The sequence below is a fragment of the Gracilinanus agilis genome, chromosome 4 (genome assembly GCF_016433145.1).
Source record: "Gracilinanus agilis isolate LMUSP501 chromosome 4, AgileGrace, whole genome shotgun sequence".
Taxonomy (NCBI): domain Eukaryota; kingdom Metazoa; phylum Chordata; class Mammalia; order Didelphimorphia; family Didelphidae; genus Gracilinanus; species Gracilinanus agilis.
Genome location: NC_058133.1, coordinates 189,355,081 through 189,374,595, shown reverse-complemented (window position 1 = coordinate 189,374,595; position 19,515 = coordinate 189,355,081). Strand labels below are relative to the sequence as shown.

Below are 19,515 nucleotides of genomic sequence, written 5' to 3'. Positions count from 1 at the left end.
TGTAACCATGAAAATTTTTTCCAAAAATAAAAAAATTAATTAAAAAAAGACATTAAAAAAATGCAGAACTGCTTTAATGGGAACATAGGTCCCAGGGTTGCGAAGGCTTTCATCTAGTCCAATCCCCTGATTCCAGGCTGGACTCTACAGAGGGCATTCCAAATGTGATCATGTGTCAACAGATTTTAAAGAAATCAGATTCTTGGGTAGCTCATTTCAAGTCAATTTCTCCCCAAATTTTTGCAATCCCACTCTATGTTTCTGTGAAAGTATCCTTTTCTCTTACACTTTACAACCAGATTGTATGCATTTCCATGATGATTAACTGCTGACCTTGGAGGTTTTTTTCCTAGCCTGATCTTGGAATTCTTTCTGGAACCTTCTAGCACTGCCCAGATTCTGAACCTCGCATGGAGGTCCAGTGAGTAATAACATGGTCAGTTCTAGTAATGGGTATATGAGCATGCCATGGCTAAAATGCTAAATGCCAGCTAGTGTTCACAACAGAGGAAAACAATTCATAAATTTATTTAGCATCTCCCCTATTGTTGAATTGTTTCAGTCATGCCCAATTCTTTGTGAGCCCNTACTGGGGCGGGGGGTTGAGGGGGGGAAGGGTAAAGTAAAAACATGAAGTATGTAACCATGGAAAATTTTTCTAAAAATAAAAAATTATTTTAAAAAAATAGAGAGAGAGAATCTGGAGCTCAGCTTGTTTGGGAGAAACTTCCCTCTTTCCAACATAATAGGAACAGGGCTGGTCAAGACATTTGCTTTGGTTTGTTTCCAGACCAAGCCAACATCAGAAATCCAAGGCGTTGGGCAGGTTCTAAGGGTGAGAGTGGCTGATTTTTCTAAGGCACCGGCCTGACCCTGCCATGCCCCTGCTCAACAAGCCCCAGTTAGCTCCCTTACTTCCAGAAACAAATATAAGCCTTTCCATTTGATACTTAAAGCTCTTCATAACTTGGCCTGCTCTTACATTTCCAGCCTTCTTATCCTTGGCTCCCCTCTCTGTGCACTGTCTTAGCTACATTGCTTTTACTTGCCATTTTTCAAAAGTGATACCGTTTCCTAACAGTAATGCCTTTGCATTAGCTGGCCCCAATGCTCTATCCTCGGAATGAGTCTCCCCCCCCCCCCCCGCCCCTTCATCTCTAAGTTTCCCAGGCTTCCTTCAAGACTCACATCAAATTCCCCTTTCTACCAGAGGTAAGCTAACCTTTCTCTCTCCTCCCAGTTGCTAGGGCCTTCCCCTCTTAGATTACTTCCCTCAACTCTGCTTTTGGCTTACATGTTGCCTCCATCATTAGACCGTACAGCCCTTGAGGGCCTGGACTGGTCTTATTCTTCTGGGTATCCCTGGCACATAGTAAACGGAAGCTGATTAGCCTGGTTTCCTCCCCCTTGAACTCTCCTAGTTAGCCAGAATCTTCAGGATCCCTAAAAAGGAGATCAGGGATTGAGCCTTCTCTGGGCCTAGCACTCAGCTCTTCTCTAAGGACCCAGGACTGGCTGCCTTGGATCCCGGTTCTCCTATCGACTTTGCCAACCTCTCTTCATTTTTCAGGGCCTTCCTTCTCAATTATTTATCCTTCATAGAGCATAACAGACTTGTTTGCTCCTTGGCTCCCCCATTGGATTGTAAGTGCCTTGAAGGCAGGAGTTCTCTTTTGCCTCTTTTAATGCCTGGCACATAGTAGGTGCTTAATCAGTGTGGAGCAACTAATTCAACACCCGCAAAGTGTGCCCTACTCAATGCTGCTTGGAACTGAGGCAGAATCAAATTCCTACTCCATCCAGTCTAGAAGAAACTTGGAGTCACTGGGAGAGGTCAGGATCCACCCATGACCGCTCCACACAGCTCTGGGCCTCTTCAGACTCTTCCTCTCCCCTGCTTTGGGGGCTCCTGCTAATTCCAGCTTTAGTGGAATAGACTCGGACAAAGCACCAGAGGAAACCCCAGAGCCTGTACTGACTGCCTCTGCCTTTCAGGGTGGGCCTGGTGGAACACTGGCTGCCAGATCCCTCCAGACTCTGCTAAGAGTGACCCATGGAATTTGTGCAATAAGCTTGTGCTGCTCTCTAGCGGCCAGACTTAGGAATGTTTCACCCAAGCAAGATGGGGTTGTGGTGGCTGAAGATAAAGTTTGGAAGTGGGGGAGGTTCCACGAAAGGAATGGGGAAGGTCAGAGGGCTGTTAGGGGGACGAACCAAACTTTAAACAGGACAATCAAAAGGCATCAGCTCGACAACCAACTTTGCTTCTTAATAACCGTCGGGTCTGGTTTCTCTGGTCTGGTTTCCTGCTGGCAGAGGGGCAGCCAGGTGGCACAATGGAGAGAATAGCATCAGGAAGGCTTGAGTTCAGCTGTGGCCCCGGGGAAGGCACTTAATCTTTTTTTTTCCCTCAGTTTCTTCATCTGTAAAATGAGCCAAAGAGAAGGAAATGGCAAACCACTCCAGTAGCTTTGCTGAGAAAACTCCAAATGAGGCCCAGAGAAGTTGGATGTGACTGAAGTGACTGAAACAACTAAAGAAAAAAAAAGAACTAGGAGGATCAGATAGGATAATAAGGTAGTTGTACATTAAAGTTATACCGTTGGATTGGTACAATTGCCACCTCAGTGTCGCCAAAGGAATGCTAAGGCCTGGGAATGGAGTAGGGGGAGGAATCTGCAGGCTCATTGATTACACTGAGCCCCACCTCTAGGCTCCCCTCTTTCTTCTGTGGAGACCCTGAGGCTCATGTTTTTCCATTCCTGCCTTGTGAATGGGGTTAATACACAGAAAGGGTTCAGGGACAGAGGGCAGGCCAAGGACCTATAAAAATATGGTGGGGTGGGGGTAGCTGGGTGTCTCCGTGGATTGAGAGCCAGGCCTACAGACAGGAGGTCCAGAATTCAAATCTGACCTCAGATACATCCCAGCTGTGTGACCCTGGGCAAGTCACTTAACTCCCATTGCCTAGCCCTTACCACTCTTCTGCCTTAGAATCAATACATTGTATTGATTCTAAGAAGGAAGATAAGAGTTTAAAAAATAATAATATGGTGGGGTGACAATGGCCTGGAGGCAAATCTGGCCTCCTTCCTAAATGTGTGACCTTGGGCAAGTCACTTCACCCAAGTTGCCTAGCCCTTACCACTCTTCTGCCTTAGCATTGATATTTAGTAGAGATTCTAGGACAGAAGATAAGTGTTTTAAATAAACAAATAAATAAAAGAATACAGAGGGGGACTTGGGGAGCTTGCCATTTCTTTCTCTAGCTCATTTTACAGATGAGGAAACTGAGACAAATAGGGTTAAGTGAAATGCTCAGGGTCACACAGCTAGAAAGTATATGAGGCTAGATTTGAACTCAGGAATATGATTCTTCCTGACTTCAAGCCACTACAGCCATGCCTTTGTATTTATTGCCCTCTATTGCGAAAGGCCTGCTTTCATAGAACAGGGATCTTTGGGGGCACGGTGGTATCAGTGCGGTTGAATGAGCACAGCCAGAGATTCAGATGGTATTCACAGAGGCTGTCCTAGTGCCATCTGCTGACTTCTTTTTTTATACTTTTTTTTTTTCTTAAGGTTACATACAGGGTTGGCATGGATATTCCGTAATCAACATATGTCTTTTCTTAGAAATAGTGAGCAAGTCATACACCAACCTTGTTATCAACAACTTTGTTACTAACAACTTTTCAAGGTGTGTTTACTTGTCTCCTTGGCTATGGGGTGGAGAAAGCAGTCCAGTCAGTGCAATGGGATGTACCAATCTTTGAGGGTAATTTCTCCATTTATCATCCATTGTTAACTACCAAATCAGGGATCAGGGTGGGGGGAAACTTGGAGGCTATTCTGGCCTGTTTTTGCAGGCTCTTGTGTATCTAAATTAGGATTTTAAAATCTTTAACATTAACTCTCTATTTGCTGGTTTGGTATAGGGAGACTCTAGGGGAATTTCTGTATTATTACATATAAAGGTGGGGCTTTTCCTAGGAGTTTGTAGGGGGTTCGTAAAAGTTCTAATAATAGCCTATAGCGTTCTTCTGTATTTCCCTGGGGCTGAGTAGGGATATTAATCACTAAATAAGGAGTGTTGGTAAGAAAAGAGTCATATAGGGAAGCCTAGGTGGGAATCCATCCTCCTGTAAATCTTGCCTTGCAGATTTCAGGGTCCACGCATGACCTTGTCATCTGATGTGAACTTGATGGCCCTTGGCACTCTACTAATGATCTAATAGCCAAATCTGATGGCCTTTTCTCAATTCTCATTCTCCCGTGAACTCTCTGCAGCCTTTGATACAGGTGATCACTCTCTCCTCTTTGATACACGTTTCCCTCTAGGCTTTCAGGCCCCCATTTTCTCCTGGTTTTCCTCCTTCCTATTTGACTGCTCCTTTCTGTCTTCTTTGCTGGGTCCTCTTTCCAGATCATCCAGGTGATCCTCAGGGTTCTGTCCTGGGCACTCTCCCTCTATACCACTTCACTTGGTGATCTTATCAGCTCCCATGGAGATTACCAGCTCTATGTTGATGATTCTCAAATCTATCTATCCTTGTCCCAGTGTCTCTTAAATCTCCAAATACCTTTCAGATATCTTGAACTATATATCCAGTAGGCATCTTAAACTCAATTATATATTGGGGGAAAACCTTGCCAATTTCACCTTTGCAACATCTCTGGAATGTGTCCCCCTCTCTCTTCTGACATTTGCTGCTACTATAGCATAGCTCATCACCACCTCATGCCTTGACTACTGAAATAGCCCTCTGATAGGTCTGCCTTTGAGGCATCGAGGTGGCATAGTAGAGTGCCAGGCCTAAAGTTGTGAAGGCCTGTGTTCATATCTGACCTCAGACACTAATTAGTGTGACCCTGGACAAGTCACTTAACCCTGTTTTCCCCAGTTTCTTTATCTATAAAATGATCTGGGGAAGGGAATGGCAAACTATTCCAGGATCTTTGCCAAGAAAACCCTAAATGGGGTTCCATACAACTGAAAACACCTAAACAAGGTTCTGCTTTTCTCAAATCTCTCCCTACTCATCCATCCTCCATTCAGCCACTAAAGTGATTTTCCTAAAACTCAGGTCCAATCACATCCCAGTCCCCTTGTTGTGGGGGGCTTGAGGTGAACCCCCAGGGTTTGGGCAAGACTCTGAAACAGCTTAAAAATAAAGAGAAATTTATTCATTTAGAACAGTGGTACCCAAACTTTTTTGGCCTACTGCCCCCTTTCCAGAAAAAAATATTACTTAGCGCCCCCAGTCACATACTATCACTGCCCCTTTACAGTTATTCACCACCCCCAAATGTACCTGTCGCCATCACCACTTCTCTGGATTGCTGTAACGCCCACCAGGGGCAGTGGCGCCCACTTTGGGAATCACTGATTTAGAAGGTAATGTTGAATCTGGCCAGGAGGACAGCATAGGTAGAAGACTGCCTCCTAGGTGGAACAGCGTAGATGGAAAGCTGTTCTTTGGAAGGACAGAATAGATCGAAAGCTGTCCCCCAGAGGTCATCAATTCTGGGCGTTTTATACTCTATACCAGTGATGGGCAAACTATGCCCCCTGGGCCAGATGTGGCTACCTGAAATATTCTATAAGGCCTTTTGACATTATTCCTAATCTGACGAATACAATGAGTAGGATACAATACAATGAAACTTTGAAAGGGTTGCCTTAGAAACAGACTGACAGATGAGCATTTCCTTTCCTTTGGCCCCCTCTTTAAAAAGTTTGCCCATCACAACAGTGAAAATGTGAATATGCACTCAGGCACAGTGTGTGTGTGTGTGTGTGGGGGATTTGGTGATCTGACTGGGATCTGCCTAAAGATATAGGAGGTGACCCTCATAGTTTAGGGCAGTCAGATTAGGAATAATGTCGCATGGCTAGATAGAACATTTCAGGGGGCTGCATCTGGCCCGAAGACCGTAGTTTGCCCATCACTGGTTATGGGGACAGATGTCTAAGATACAACCTGATGGTATCAAGGTGTAGCCTGGAGGTATATCTCTATGTTCACCTCAAACCAAAAGGACAAATCCTCTCAGGGTCTTATCAGATGTTTAGGGTTAGTAGTCACAAGGATGTAAGGGAGCAAAGGAATTTTTCTGCTTATAGTTTGCCTGAAATACTTCTATAATTTGGGAGTAAAATGTCCCATGCCACCTTGACCCCATTCTCTAAACTCCAGTGGCTCCCTATTGCCTCCAGGAACAAATATAACTTCGGGTGTTTGGTATTCAAAGTCCTTCATGACCTAGTCCTCTCATACCTATCCAACTTTTCTTTACTCTCTGACACATACTCATCCATCCAGTGTCAGCAGTTCCAGGAATAAGACACTATCTCTCAGCTCTGGAGATTCTCTCTGGCTGTTGTTCCCCATGCCCAGAAAGCTCCCTCTCCTTGGCTCAGATTACTGACCTCTCTGACTTCCTTTGAATCCTAATTAAAATCCCACATTTTACAGGAAGCCTCCAATAACTAACCTCTTTTAATTCCAGTGTCTTTTTTCTGTCCATTGCATCCTATTTTATCCTGAATCTCGCTTGCTAGTTTGTCATCTGCCTATTAGACCGTGAGCTTTTTGAGGGCAAGGACTGTTTTATGATTTTCTTTGCATCTTCATTGCTTGGCATGACACCTGACACATAGTAGATGCTTCATAAGTGTTTACTGACTTTTGACTGTTAAGATTTGACTTGACTAAATCCATTTTTTTCTGTTTGCCATTTTGCTGAGTTGTTTAAGCTCAGGCTATTTTGAACTGGGCAAGTGTCCTCCAGAGGCAGTCTGCCTCTAGCTGTTTTGCTGTGGCTGGAGAGTTTGAAGGACTTTAACAGCCCAAGGGGCTCTGCCTGTTTTCTTTGTCTTATCTTATAAAGAAAGATAATCCCTCTTGATTTACTTGGAAAGACTAGCTAATAAGGACCATATTCTTGCCTTTGTAACTACTTTTTCTGAATCCCACCTTCAAATCTCTTTCTTTGGTGTGTTAACTTGGAAATAACACAGAACTACCAAAGTAGTCAGAAAAACCAATTCTTTAATCAGGAAAGGTCCAATATTTGGCCCTTTACTCAGAGTCTGGCACCAAAACTTTCACAGGGTCTACACCTGGGACTCTGGGGACATTATCTCTGGGAGTGACACAGAGCTAGATGACGACTCCAAGGAACAAAAGAATTTGGGGAACTTATATACCTTTTGAGAAGCCTAAAAACAGTTTTTGACAATTAAAAAAATTTTGAGTTCCAAATTCTCTCCCTTCTTCTCTTACCTCCCCCTCAATGAGAAGTTAAGGAATGTGATAACGATTATATACGTGGAGTCTTGCAAAACATAGTTCCATATTAGTCATGTTGTGAAAGAAAAAAAAGATCTCTCTCAAAAAGAAAAACAAAAAAGATAAAGTTTAAAAAAGTAACCTTCAATCTTCATTTAGCCTCCATCAGTTCTTTCTCTGGAGATGGATAGCATTTTTCTCGTAGGTCCTTCAGAATTGTCTGGAATCATTATATTGGCCTCAGGTCAATTTTATAAAGGGAGACTGAGACAGATTGCTTGAGTGACTTTATCAGGGGCAAAAACCTTAGTCAAATGCCTAAGGCAGGATTCGAACCTAGCTGTTCCAGAACTCGGTCCCTAGTCTCCAGTTCCGTCTATACAATGCCTCAATAGCTCCAGTAGCTAAAGCAAAACTGCTCGGGACTCTGAGGGCTACAAGGATAGATATGTATTTAGCCAAAGCTTCAGCAGCAACAGAGGCACGTGCCTCAAAACCGGCCACCGTCGCCGCCCCCCACCCCCTCCTTTAACACCCTGAAGGTCACATGCACCAAAGGGCGCTCGCTGATTGGACGGCAGCGCAGTCTAAAGTTGGGCTCAGAGGGCGGGAGCGGACAACCATGGCCCGGGCTGGGGTGGTGCAGGTGCTTTCCTTTCTGTTCGTGAGTGGGGTGGGAGCCGATGTGGCTGGAGACGAGGCCCAGGAGGTAGCTGCTGTGCGGGGCCTGCTGACGAGGCTACTGGGACCCCGGGCTGCCGTGAGGTTCTCGGTGTCCGTGGAACGCACCCTAGCCCCTACCCCGGACGCCGACACGTACTGCCTGAGCGGCGGCGGCGAGAGCCCGGTGCGGGTGACCGGCTCCAGTGGTGTGGCGGCCGCGGCAGGGCTGCACCGCTACCTGCGCGACTTCTGTGGATGCCACGTGGCTTGGTCGGGAGCGCAGCTCCACCTGCCTGAACCTCTGCCCGCAGTGCCTGAGAAGCTCATCGAGACCACACCCAACAGGTAACGGGGCGCCGTGAGTGGGGGTGGGGAGAGCGCCAGTCCGGAGACTCACCTTCCCTCCACTTCCCGGTAGGTACCGCTATTACTTGAACATCTGCACGCCCAGCTACTCCTTCGTGTGGTGGGGCTGGGAGCGCTGGGAGCGAGAGATTGACTGGATGGCCCTGAATGGCATCAACCTGGTGCTGGCCCCCGTGGGGCAGGAGGCTGTCTGGAGGAGGGTAGGTCCAGGTTGGGCTGAGAGAGCTGGAGAGTTAGGTCGTGCCTGCTCCAGGGGACTTCGTCCAGCGCTCTGCCCCTGCCCGGCAATTTGATCTCCTCTCTCCCTTTCCCCATCTTCACTCCTCCCTCCCTCCCTCCCTCCCTTCTTTCTTCTCTCCTCTCTTTCTCCCACTCTCACCTCGTCCCCTGTTTTGTGTTGCTCCCTTACTCTCCTTACTCTCCATTTCTCTCTCTCCTTTCTCTCTTTCTCCCCCTTTCTTCCTCCCCTCTTTATTTGGAGGAAAACAAATTATTTCCCTTCCCTGGGCCTCAGTTTCCTTCTCTATAAAATGAGAGTTTGGATGAGACAGTCTCTTCCAGTTTTGTCATTCTGTGAGCCCACTTCTAACTTGTCCTGGTTGATGCCTTACTTATCTAAATGGGTGCTGGGAGAGCCAAATGAGAGGCATCCTAGTATAGTTGGGAAAGTACTAGACCAGAAATCAGAAGATTTCTCTACCAGACCCAGGCCTCAGTTTTCTTTCAGTCAAATGGGGATGATAATGTTTGCTTGCCTTACCTCATGGAATTATGAGGATGAAATGAACTATAGATTGAGGTGACTTCATAAATTGGACAAGAGTTTATCATTGTTTTTATCTCTTTTCCCCAGGTGTACTTGACTTTGGGTCTGAACCAGACAGAGATAGATGAGTACTTTACTGGTCCAGCCTTCTTGGCATGGGGGCGAATGGGCAACCTGCACACCTGGGGTGGTCCTTTGCCCTCCTCCTGGGACCTTAAGCAGTCTTACCTACAGGTAATGGGACAGTGGAGAGGAGGCTTCCTTGGGCTGAGTGAGGAGGTTCCTGATAATCCTGACCCAGCTGTCCCTCCCCTTTCCCTCTCCAGCACCGGATTCTAGAGAGGATGAGATCTTTTGGGATGAAGCCAGTGCTTCCTGCATTTGCTGGACATATCCCCAAGGCATTTACTAGGTGAGTAAGTGAAAACAAGGCAGGACCATAGATGACAAATCTCTGTATGATTCAAAGGTCCTGTCTAGGAGAGGCAGTAAAAAGCATGCCAAATCTGGAGTTTAAGGAACTAGTTTTGAATCCTGGCTCATCTGTATGACCTTACAAGTCCCTTAACCTTTCCACTATTAGTTTCCTCTATTATATAGTTAGGAGATTTGACTACACAGCCTGTTGGATCATTCCTTCTAGCCCTTAATTCACATGACATTCCACTGCCTTTCTCTAGAAAAAAGTATAAAGTGATAGAAAAAAAAGAGGAAATCTAGGTTTGGTTCCCAGATTAGACAGAAATTACTTCCTCTCTCTGAACATGCATTTTCTTATATGCAAAATGGTAGAAAATATTTCTGTATTGCTTCTACCCATGTTCACAGATTTGGGACTGGAAAAGCTTTGAGCCCTCCCCTGATCCTCCAGTGTTAGTGCCTTCCTACCAAGGTCTGCTTGGTATTCCCATCATCTGACATGACATATAGAAGATGCTTAAGAAAGATTGGTTGCTTGATTACACTGAATCTTTGAAAAGTTGTGCCTTGTCTGTGATGACAAAAGAGGAAGTGGCAAAGTTGGGATTTGAACTTGAGTACTTCCTCTCTAAGTCAAGCTCCCGTTCCACTGAGAAATACTTTATTGATGGGAGATGAACATTCTCCCATCAGAAAGAACCAGAAGCAGAAAGAACCTTGATCCAAGGGTTGGAAGTCTTGGATTACAGCCTTGACTCTGCTACTACCTAGCTGTGTAACCTTGGAAAAAGTCACTTCCCTGCTTTGGACCTTGATGGCCAATCAACCCAACAAGCATTATGCTCAGTAAGCAGTAAAGCACTGACTGTGTGCTGGAAGAAGTAGTGAGAATGCAAGCACAAAGAATAAAATAGTTCCCTTCTGGAAATGAGCTTACATTCTAAAGGGAGACAACCAACATAGAAGTCAGCCCCCTCATCTCTTGTGTAAGAGGATAGGTAGACTTATATGATCACTAATCATACTGATAACTCACTTATATAGCAATTTAAGTGACAAAAATACTTTCTTCAAAATAGCAATCCCAAGAGGTAGGTAGTATAGATCCTCACTATTTTACTAGTGAAGAAACTTAAGACTGAGAAAGGTTAAATGTGACTTACCCAAGGTCACATTGCTAGGAAGTGGTAATGAGAGCTGATGCTTATATAGCTTTCTAAGGTTGCAAAGCACTTTACATACATTATTTCACTTGATTCTCACAGCATCCCTGCCAAGTGAGTGCTTCTTTTATGGTCATTACCATTTTGCAGGAGAAACTGAGTCTGAAAAAGGTTAAGCAACTGCTCAGTGTCACTTAGCTAGGAAATGTCTGCAGTAGGATTTAAATCCTGACTCCCAAGTCCAACCATCTTTCCATTACAACCATGAATCTTCAAGAAGCTCTTAAGACATCCTTGTTACAGAGGACACTCACACTGGAATCACTTACATTGAGCCTCTTCACAGCCGCCCTTGCCTTTGCTCCTCCTTTCTTGCCTTCCACTAAATATCATATAATTCTAGCTGTAAAGAGTTAATTTATCAGTAACAATGTTCCAGAAAATAATGATTGCTTTCGCTGGAGTTCTTGGTGGTTGTTGTTTTTTCTAATATTTTAATAATTGTGTTTTCATAGAATTGGTTTCTTTTGTGATCTTGTGTATCTTACTTTTTGAATTTGAAAATATTCTGAAAATGGCTCTAGAGGCTACAACAGATTGTCAAAGGTGTTCCATATCACAGAAATGGTTATGAATCCTTTACTTTATTCTGATGGTTAACCCCACAAAAGTAGGAGATACTTTGACACAAAGAAACAACCAGTGTGTTGGGGTACACTGAAGATATGAAAAGGGACAATTTCTTCCCCTTTTCCCCTGGATTCTTTTCCAAGAGGGCCACTTTGACACTGGAGTCCCCTTTATGGGGCTCTGTAGGGATGGGGATGTTCCCTGCTCAAACTTTCTCTCCATTGGTGTGATCCTGTTTCTCTGGTCTCTCCTATCACCTCTCTCCTCCATCATTCTCCCTCTACAATTGTTTCTTCCTTCTCCTCCAGGGTGTTCCCTCAAGCCAATGTCACAAATCTGGGCAAGTGGATTGATTTTAACTGCACTTATTCCTGCTCCTACCTCTTGGCCCCCGAAGACCCCTTGTTCCCAGTTGTTGGGAGCCTCTTTCTGAGGGAGCTGACCAAGGAGTTTGGCACTGACCACATCTATAGTGCTGACATCTTCAATGAAATGGAGCCCCCTTCCTCTAAGCCAGCCTACCTGGCTGCTGCCACAGCTGCAGTCTATGAAGCCATGGTTGCAGGTGAGGAGGGAAGGTGCTGAGGGTAGCTGAGGGAGACAGACACAAAAGGCAGGACATCCAGCAAAGTGAGGTGGGGAGTTGAGGAGAATATCAGCCAAGCAAATAAAAAGTTTGGGGAATGTGTGTGGGGAAAGAGGGTGGTGGTGAGTACAGGCCTACTGTTATGATTTGAATCAGTCTCACCTCACCTTGTGACCCTAGGCAAAGCACTTAAATCTCTCTAAGACTCAGTTTCTTCCTCTGTAAAATGGGGATAATAATAGCCCCTCCTGCCTTGAGTCATCCTGAGGACCAGATGAAATAATGTATGTCAAGACTTTGGCAGAGTTTAAAGTCCTCTATAAATATAAGCTATTACGGTGATTGCTGCTCAAACTCTGGCCCAGAGTTTCCAGATTCATTGCAAAATGTAAGCATTAGAGTAGGACTTGGTGTTGCTTTCTGCCTTGAACACTTACTGGGCAGGTCACTAGAGTCTGGGAGCCACTGTCTTCTTGTTCCTCAAGTGAAGGGGTTAGACCAGTGATGGCAAACCTTTCAGAGACCAAGTGCTGAAACTACATCCTCACATCCATGTGAACCACCCCCTTACCCCAGACAGGTGAGGGAGGAAGTGCTCCCATTGGGCTGCTGGGCAGAGGGGCAGGTGATGTGAAAAATGTCCTCAGGTGCCTGTGGAGAGGAGGAGGAGAGCAGCCCCCTCCAACAGGTGTGCCACAGGTTCACCAACATGAGGTTAGACCAAGTGATTTCTGAAAATTCTACAACTCTTAGTCTGTGACCCTATGCTTCCCTAGAGCAACCCTTCCATTTTGTATATGGGGAAGTAACTTGGCTAAGATCTAGGCTGCAGGCCATGTCTCCTGTCTTCCTCTCTTCTACTTTTTCTGCTGAAAAGCACTTTTTTGGTCATTCCTTTGGGACTTGAAGCCAAGTCATTTTGTTGCCTCCCAGACAAAAGCTCCTTGATCCTGTTCTCTCCACCCTCCCTCATTCCTGTTCACTCTGTAAACATGAGCTTCTCCCAGTCTAGTTAGGTTGCTTACCCCTTGGCCCACAAGCATGCTTTGGTCTCCACTGTCCTCAGAAATCCTCTCTTGACCCTCCAACCCTGATCATTCTCCTCTCTTCTGTGGCTGACCTCCTAGAGAAGGCTGCCTACAACCAGTGCCTCTTCTCTCATTCTCTTCCTAATTCTGCAGTCTGCCTTCCAACCTTCCCTTCAGTGTTATCTGACAATCTTTTCATTGCCAGGTCTAATGGCTTCTTCTCTATCCTCATCCATGCTGTCCTCTCTGCAGCCTTCTATAATTTCTTCCTCTCTTTTTACCTTGATTCCCTCTTCTCTCTAGATTTATCTGAAAACATTTTATTGTGGTTCTCCTCTTAGCTGTGAGATTATCCCTCATTCTTCTTTGCTGGGACTTTGTCCAGGTTACTAACCATGAGTGTCCAACAGGGCTCTGTCCTGGGCCCTCTCTTTTCTTTCTTCTCTACCTTTCTCACCAGCTCCATGGATTCAACCCTATTGATCATTCTCAGATCTGTTTATCCTACCTTAACTTCTCTGCTTTGGTTCCTGGCCCATTCTCCCCAAAGCCTCTCATTTTCCTAACTTCCCTATTACTTCTTTTTTAAAACCCATGCCTTCTGTCTTAGAATCAATACTGTGTTCCAAGGCAGAAGAGTGATAATGGTTAAGCAATAAGGGTTAAGTGACTTGCCCGGGGTCACACAGGTAGGAACTGTCTGAGGCCAGACTTGTACCCAGGACTAGTTCTCAATCCACTGAGCCACCTAGCTGCCCTCATTTCCTTGTTACTTTTGAAGGTATTATCATCTTCCCAGTCACCTAGACTTACAATTTAGGTGTAATCCTCAATTCTTCACTTTTTGTTTTCCTTACATAACCAATCCAGATCCTCTCACTTTGAAACATTTTTCACATGAGTCCTTTTCTTCTCTGACAATTCCCCAGCTGTGGTCCAGACTCTCGTCATTTCACACCTGGACTATTTCGGTAACTTTCTGAATGGTCTCCTGGCCTTACGTGCCCCCCCCCCACCTCCCTCAGCTGGCAGAGTGGTCTTAATGTACAAGTCTGACCATGCTAACTTTTCATTTGGTCACTCACCTCCAGAATCAACTACATTTGGTACTGATAAGAAATACTCTCTTTAGCTTTCAAAAGCTCCCCCTCCCCAAGGGTACCTTTCAAGCCTAATTACACCTACTCCATTCCATCTACTCTATTATTCAGTGACACTAACCTTGCTATTCATTGAAGAAGACTCTTTCTCCCATGTCTTTGCCTTTTTGCTGACTGTCCCTCATGCCTGGATTTCTCTTCCTCCTCTCTGCTTTTCCTTGGTTTCTGATCTAAAAATCCCACCTTCAACAGGAAACTTTTCCTGAACTCCCTTAATACAAATGCTTTCCCTCGGGTGACTATCTCCTTATCCTATCTGTATCTTGTTTGTACTTCTTGTTAGTATATTGTCTCTCCCTTTAGACTGTAAGCTCCTTGAGGACAAGGATTGTTTTTTCCCTTTATTTGCATCTCTGATACTTAGTATAGACCTTTACACGTAGTGGGCACTTAATGAATGCTTCTTGGTAACTGATTGACTGACTAGGGAGGGAGGTCCTGGGAGGCAGTGAGACAGAAGTGGAGCTAGGTGTGTGGAGGTCCAAGGTAAGATAGGTCCATACTTGGGGGTTGTGTTCTTGTAACTGTTTTTCTAGGCCTTGTATCCTCTTTGGAAGAGACCTAGATGTTTCCTCCTCTCACCAGCTATCCCTTCTTCTCCCATGCCTTATTCCTACAGTGGATGTTGATGCTGTGTGGCTTTTCCAGGGCTGGCTTTTTCAGCATCAGCCAGATTTCTGGAAACCCCCCCAGGTGAAGGCTGTGATGGAGGCTGTGCCCCGTGGCCGCTTTCTCATCTTGGACCTCTTTGCTGAGTCTCAGCCTGTCTACTCCCGCACCAATTCCTTCTATGGCCAGCCCTTTATCTGGTGCATGCTGCACAATTTTGGGGGAAACCATGGGCTTTTTGGGGTGTTAGATGCTGTAAACAGGGGACCCTCAACTGCACGTCTCTTTCCCAACACTACCATTGTGGGTACAGGCATAGTCCCAGAGGGCATCAATCAGAACGAAGTGGTCTATGCCCTAATGGCTGAGCTGGGCTGGAGGAAGGACCCCTTTCCTGACCTTGGGGCTTGGGTAGCAGGCTTTGCAGCCCAGCGATATGGGACTCCCCACCCCCAGACGGAAGCTGCCTGGAGGCTGCTGCTACGAAGTGTCTACAACTGTTCTTGGGAAAACTGCACTGGCCATAATCACAGCCCACTGGTGAAGCGACCGTCCCTTCACTTGGACTTCTCTGTCTGGTATAATCGGAGTGATGTATTTGAGGCCTGGAGGTTGCTGCTGGAAGCAGCCCCACAGCTGGCAACCAGCCCTGCCTTCCGTTATGACCTTCTGGATGTCACTCGTCAGGTGGCCCAGGAGTTGGTGAGCCTGTACTATGGGGAGCTCAGGACAGCCTTTGAGGCAGGATCAATGCCAGCCTTGCTCAGTGCTGGTGGCCTGCTGGTCTTTGACCTACTGCCCTCCCTGGATGAGCTGCTGGGGACTGATGAGCGGTTCCTGCTAGGTAGCTGGCTGGAGCAGGCTCGGGAGATGGCAGTCAGTGAAGCTGAGGCCTGGCGTTTTGAGCAGAATGCCCGCTACCAGCTGACTCTGTGGGGACCCACAGGCAACATCCTAGACTATGCCAACAAACAGCTGGCAGGACTTGTGGCTGGCTACTATGCTCCCCGATGGAAGCTCTTTGTGGAGATGCTGGTAAAGAGCCTGGCTGAGGGCACCCCCTTCCACCAGAACCAGTTTGAGAATGAAGCCTTCCTGTTGGGCCAGGACTTTGTATTGGGGAGGGAGAAGTTCCCCACCCAGCCTCAGGGGGACACTGTGGACTTAGCCAGGAAATTCTTCCTCAAGTATTACCCAAAGTTTCAAGCAGGAGCTTTGTGACCCACCCCTCACTGGCTCCACCTGGGACGCCAACTCATAACTTACATTCTTGAGCTTCCTCCTTGGACCTTCAATCCTATCAGTGGCCTAACTTGGGACCCTGGGAGGGGAATCAGTTGTAAAACCATGGACAGTTCTTGGAGATAGTCTCTGTCTCTTTCTCTCTCTGTCTCTGTCTGTCTGTCTGTCTGTCTGTCTGTCTGTCTGTCTGTCTGTCTCTCTCTCTCTCTCTCTCTCTCTCTCTCTCTCTTTCTCTCGTCTATTACTAGGTTGTGACTGGTTCCTGAGCCAGGGACTGCACTCACTGAAGAGACCCTTTTAATTGGGTGAGCAGAAGAGAGGTGAAGGTCTGGGATAGAAAGTGGGTCCTATGAAGTGAGAGTAATAGAGGGGGTTATCCATACCATTCTCTGTAGTACTCCAGAACTAGAAATCAAACCATTGTTTTCTACCCTATTCAATCAATAAATCCATATAGCAGCATGTGTTTCGTGTCTGGTCCTCAGAGAAGCAAAGCAAGAAAGTGGATATGACTGGCATCTCCCTTTTCCCCCATTCAGTTGCTAGAGCAGCTAGATTTGGCTCCAGGCTTCTGCTCCTTGCCTCAGTTTCCCCTCACCCAGCTTTCAGAGAAGAGATTTTTTCCTTCAATGCCTGCTGGCAAATTAGACTTGGGGAGAGATGGGGAAAGAGAAGAAAGAGGCAGTTGAAGGCTCACTGGCCTTGAGATAATGAAATAGACACAACAAGGGAGGTTGGGGGCTTGAGAAAAAGGAGGTGCCCTTGAGGCTCAAGGGCTGGGCCAGTTTCTGCATCCCTTCCTATCTGTAACTCTTTTGCCTCTTGGATTCTTTCTAACCACCCCTTTGTAAGTCTCCCAAATCTGTCTCTGGCCTCTGCTCTGTCTCCTACTATGGAGCGGAAGGTAGTCCTCATCACCGGCTGTTCCTCTGGAATTGGTCTGCATCTGGCTTGGCGCTTGGCGGCTGATCCTTCAGGCAGTTTCAAAGGTGGGAGGAGATCAGGGCCCAAAGACCAACACAGAGGGCAATGGGTGTTCCTGATTGCAGCTGAGGTGGGAAAGGTAAATGTCTCTTGGAGGGGTCCCAACTCCAGGTAATCCACCTTCCCACTCAGTATATGCCACTCTACGGGACCTCGGGGCTCAGGGCCCTCTGTGGGATGGTGCACGGGTTCGAGGCTGCCCTCCAGGGTCCTTGGAGACACTACAGCTCGATGTGACTGATCCCAGCTCGGTGGCTGCTGCCCGAGACCATGTGACAGAAGGCCGGGTGGATGTCCTGGGTGAGATCACTCAAACTTCTTGGGTCCCCTTCCCTACTTGTGCATAGGACGTATGGGTTCTCCTTCCTAGGAACATTCCTCACCTTCCCCTTTCCCAGCCAGGAGGCTTTAGGTTTTTCAGTATCTTAGCCTTATCTCAACTTTGTTCTGTCCTACCCCTAAATGTTTAGCAAAATGTTCCAAACTCCCTAGCTGCACTGCCACTTTTTTTTTTAATCCTTACCTTCCACCTTAGAATCAAATCTATGGATTGGTTCAAAGGCAGAAGAGTGATAAGGGCCAGGCAATGGGGGTCAAGTGACTTGCCCAGGGTCACACAGCCAGGAAGTGTCTGAGGCCAGATTTGAACTTAGGACCTCTTGTCTCTAGGCCTTGCTCCCAATCCACTGAGCCACCCAGCTGCCCCCTACTGTCACTGTTTTCTGCCTGAAAGAAAATCAACTGGAAATCTGTAGATGCCCTAGCAGGGTTGGATTGGGGAAATTTGACTGAGGATGTGAAAGGCTCCGAGGGAGGAGGGGAAGCAGGAGGGTGGGGATGAGGCATGGGCTCCTCTTCTCAGTGTGTAATGCTGGCCGTGGCCTGCTTGGGCCCCTGGAAGCCCAGGAAGTAGAGGCTGTGGGTTCTGTGTTAGACGTGAACGTGGTAGGAACAGTGCGTATGCTCCAGGCTTTCCTTCCAGATATGAAGCGGCGTGGTACAGGCCGAGTGCTTGTCACTGGGAGCATTGGCGGGCTCATGGGTGAGTTGGGGGATGGGGAGGCCAGGTGTTATGATTATTATGGGGTTTTCAAGAGGAGTGTGGACATTGATTGGGGTGGGGGCGTTGGAGCATCCAGGCTTTAGCTCAGCCTCTTTCTCCTGTTCTCTCCTTGACTCCAAAGGCTTGCCCTTTAACGCAGTTTACTGTGCTAGCAAGTTTGCACTGGAGGGTCTATGTGAGAGTCTAGCTGTGCTGTTGCCACCCTTCGGAGTCCAGTGAGTAACCAGAATACCCCTGAGCACCCTAAGGTGCCCAGGTACAGCCCAGGATGTCTTTTTTTTTTTAACCCTTACCTTCTGTCAATACTGCATATTGGTTCTAAGGCAGAAGAGCAGTAAGGGCTAGGGCAATGGGGGTTAAGTGACTTGTCCAGGGTGGAACAGCCAGGAAAAGCCCAGGATTTCTGTCCCACTAGAAGTTCTGCTTAAAACTGTGAGCCCTTTCTCCCTTTCCCCCTTGCCACAAGTGTGGAGTGGAAACAACTCCCGACCTAGTATTGGAGGCCTTGGATGCTACAATTTCCCAGCTATATAACATCTTCTTCATGCCTCAGTTTCTCCAAATGCAAAACAAAGTTGGATCTCCAAGGTCTCTTCCTACACAAATGCTCTGATTCGTGGACACACATCACTTAGGCACGTTGTCACCCCCTAATTCTGGAGAGGAAGAGGCAAGATTGAGGAGAGGGTATTGGGACATGAGGAGGGGCAGAGGGTGGACAAGGATGACAACCCTCATCTCTATCTGCTCCTGTTTTTGCACTCCCAGCATCAGTCTCATAGAGTGCGGCCCTGTACGCACCGCTTTCCAGGAGAAACTGGAGGGGGGACCTGGTGGAGTTTTGGGAAGTGCTGACCAGGAGACCCGGGCTCTCTTCTCCCGATACCAGCGCCACTGTGAGCAGGTCTTCCAGGAGGCGGCCCAGGACCCAGAGGATGTGGTGGAGGTGAGGTGCAGCAGGGGCTCTCTGCTCCCCTGGAGGGTGGGAGATGAAGCTCTGGAAGAGCCTGAGGAGGCCCAGAAGCAGCTATCTGGGGCTCGAGGAGAAGGCGAAGGGAACTAATGCCCTGTGCACGCTTTTTCCCAAGACTCCCTTTGTCTTCCCCTTCCCACTACAGGTATTTGTCCAAGCCCTCTATGCCCCTCGCCCTGTCCTGCGCTATTTCAGCACTGAGCGCTTCCTGCCCCTAGTGGGGCTCCGATTCTCTGATGCTGGTGGCTCTCAATATGTAGAAGCCATGCACCATGCCATCTTCTCAGAGCCGGAGGAAGGGGAGGCCCGCAGTGGATCTTCTTTTCACCCTGAGGTATCCCCTCAATAAAATACACACTCTCTGATGTTGCCTAACCTAAGCTGTCTTGTGGCTATTCATTTGTGCTATAAAGGCCATAGGCAGCAAAGGTGGGGAGCTCCTAGGAAAGGGCTGTTTGCCCTCCTTGTTGGCCTGATGGACAGGGTGAAACTCATCTACTCCCCCAACAACAACAAACCTTTGTCTGTGTAACAGGAGGGACCAGGTCCCACCTACTACTGACTTTG

At 47.1% G+C, this 19,515-nt stretch overlaps 2 protein-coding genes across 2 annotated transcripts; both read left to right on the top strand.

Moving 5' to 3' along the window:
- The first annotated feature begins 7,842 nt into the window (after positions 1 to 7,842).
- On the top strand, positions 7,843 to 16,028 carry NAGLU (N-acetyl-alpha-glucosaminidase). Its single transcript, XM_044675088.1, has 6 exons — positions 7,843 to 8,303; positions 8,377 to 8,524; positions 9,178 to 9,324; positions 9,417 to 9,502; positions 11,612 to 11,868; positions 14,697 to 16,028. Exons 1-6 carry the CDS (start codon positions 7,843 to 7,845, stop codon positions 15,905 to 15,907), a joined length of 2,310 nt encoding a protein of 769 aa, XP_044531023.1. The 3' UTR covers positions 15,908 to 16,028.
- A 792-nt stretch (positions 16,029 to 16,820) lies between these two features.
- Positions 16,821 to 19,297, top strand: HSD17B1 (hydroxysteroid 17-beta dehydrogenase 1). Its single transcript, XM_044676673.1, has 6 exons — positions 16,821 to 16,917; positions 17,045 to 17,212; positions 17,775 to 17,954; positions 18,097 to 18,190; positions 18,744 to 18,921; positions 19,094 to 19,297. The coding sequence occupies exons 1-6, from the start codon at positions 16,821 to 16,823 to the stop codon at positions 19,295 to 19,297; spliced, it is 921 nt and encodes a 306-aa protein (XP_044532608.1).
- Positions 19,298 to 19,515: the final 218 nt, after the last annotated feature.

Bases quoted from the DNA above. Each gene is read 5' to 3' on its own strand.
- HSD17B1 (XM_044676673.1), top strand. From the start codon at position 16,821: ATGGAGCGGAAGGTAGTCCTCATCACCGGCTGTTCCTCTGGAATTGGT. The intron at 17,955-18,096 runs GTGAGTTGGGGG...TTGACTCCAAAG, and splicing joins GAGCATTGGCGGGCTCATGG to GCTTGCCCTTTAACGCAGTT. The intron at 18,191-18,743 runs GTGAGTAACCAG...TTGCACTCCCAG, and splicing joins TTGCCACCCTTCGGAGTCCA to CATCAGTCTCATAGAGTGCG.
- NAGLU (XM_044675088.1), top strand. From the start codon at position 7,843: ATGCACCAAAGGGCGCTCGCTGATTGGACGGCAGCGCAGTCTAAAGTT. The intron at 9,503-11,611 runs GTGAGTAAGTGA...CTTCTCCTCCAG, and splicing joins ATCCCCAAGGCATTTACTAG to GGTGTTCCCTCAAGCCAATG. The intron at 11,869-14,696 runs GTGAGGAGGGAA...TTATTCCTACAG, and splicing joins CTATGAAGCCATGGTTGCAG to TGGATGTTGATGCTGTGTGG.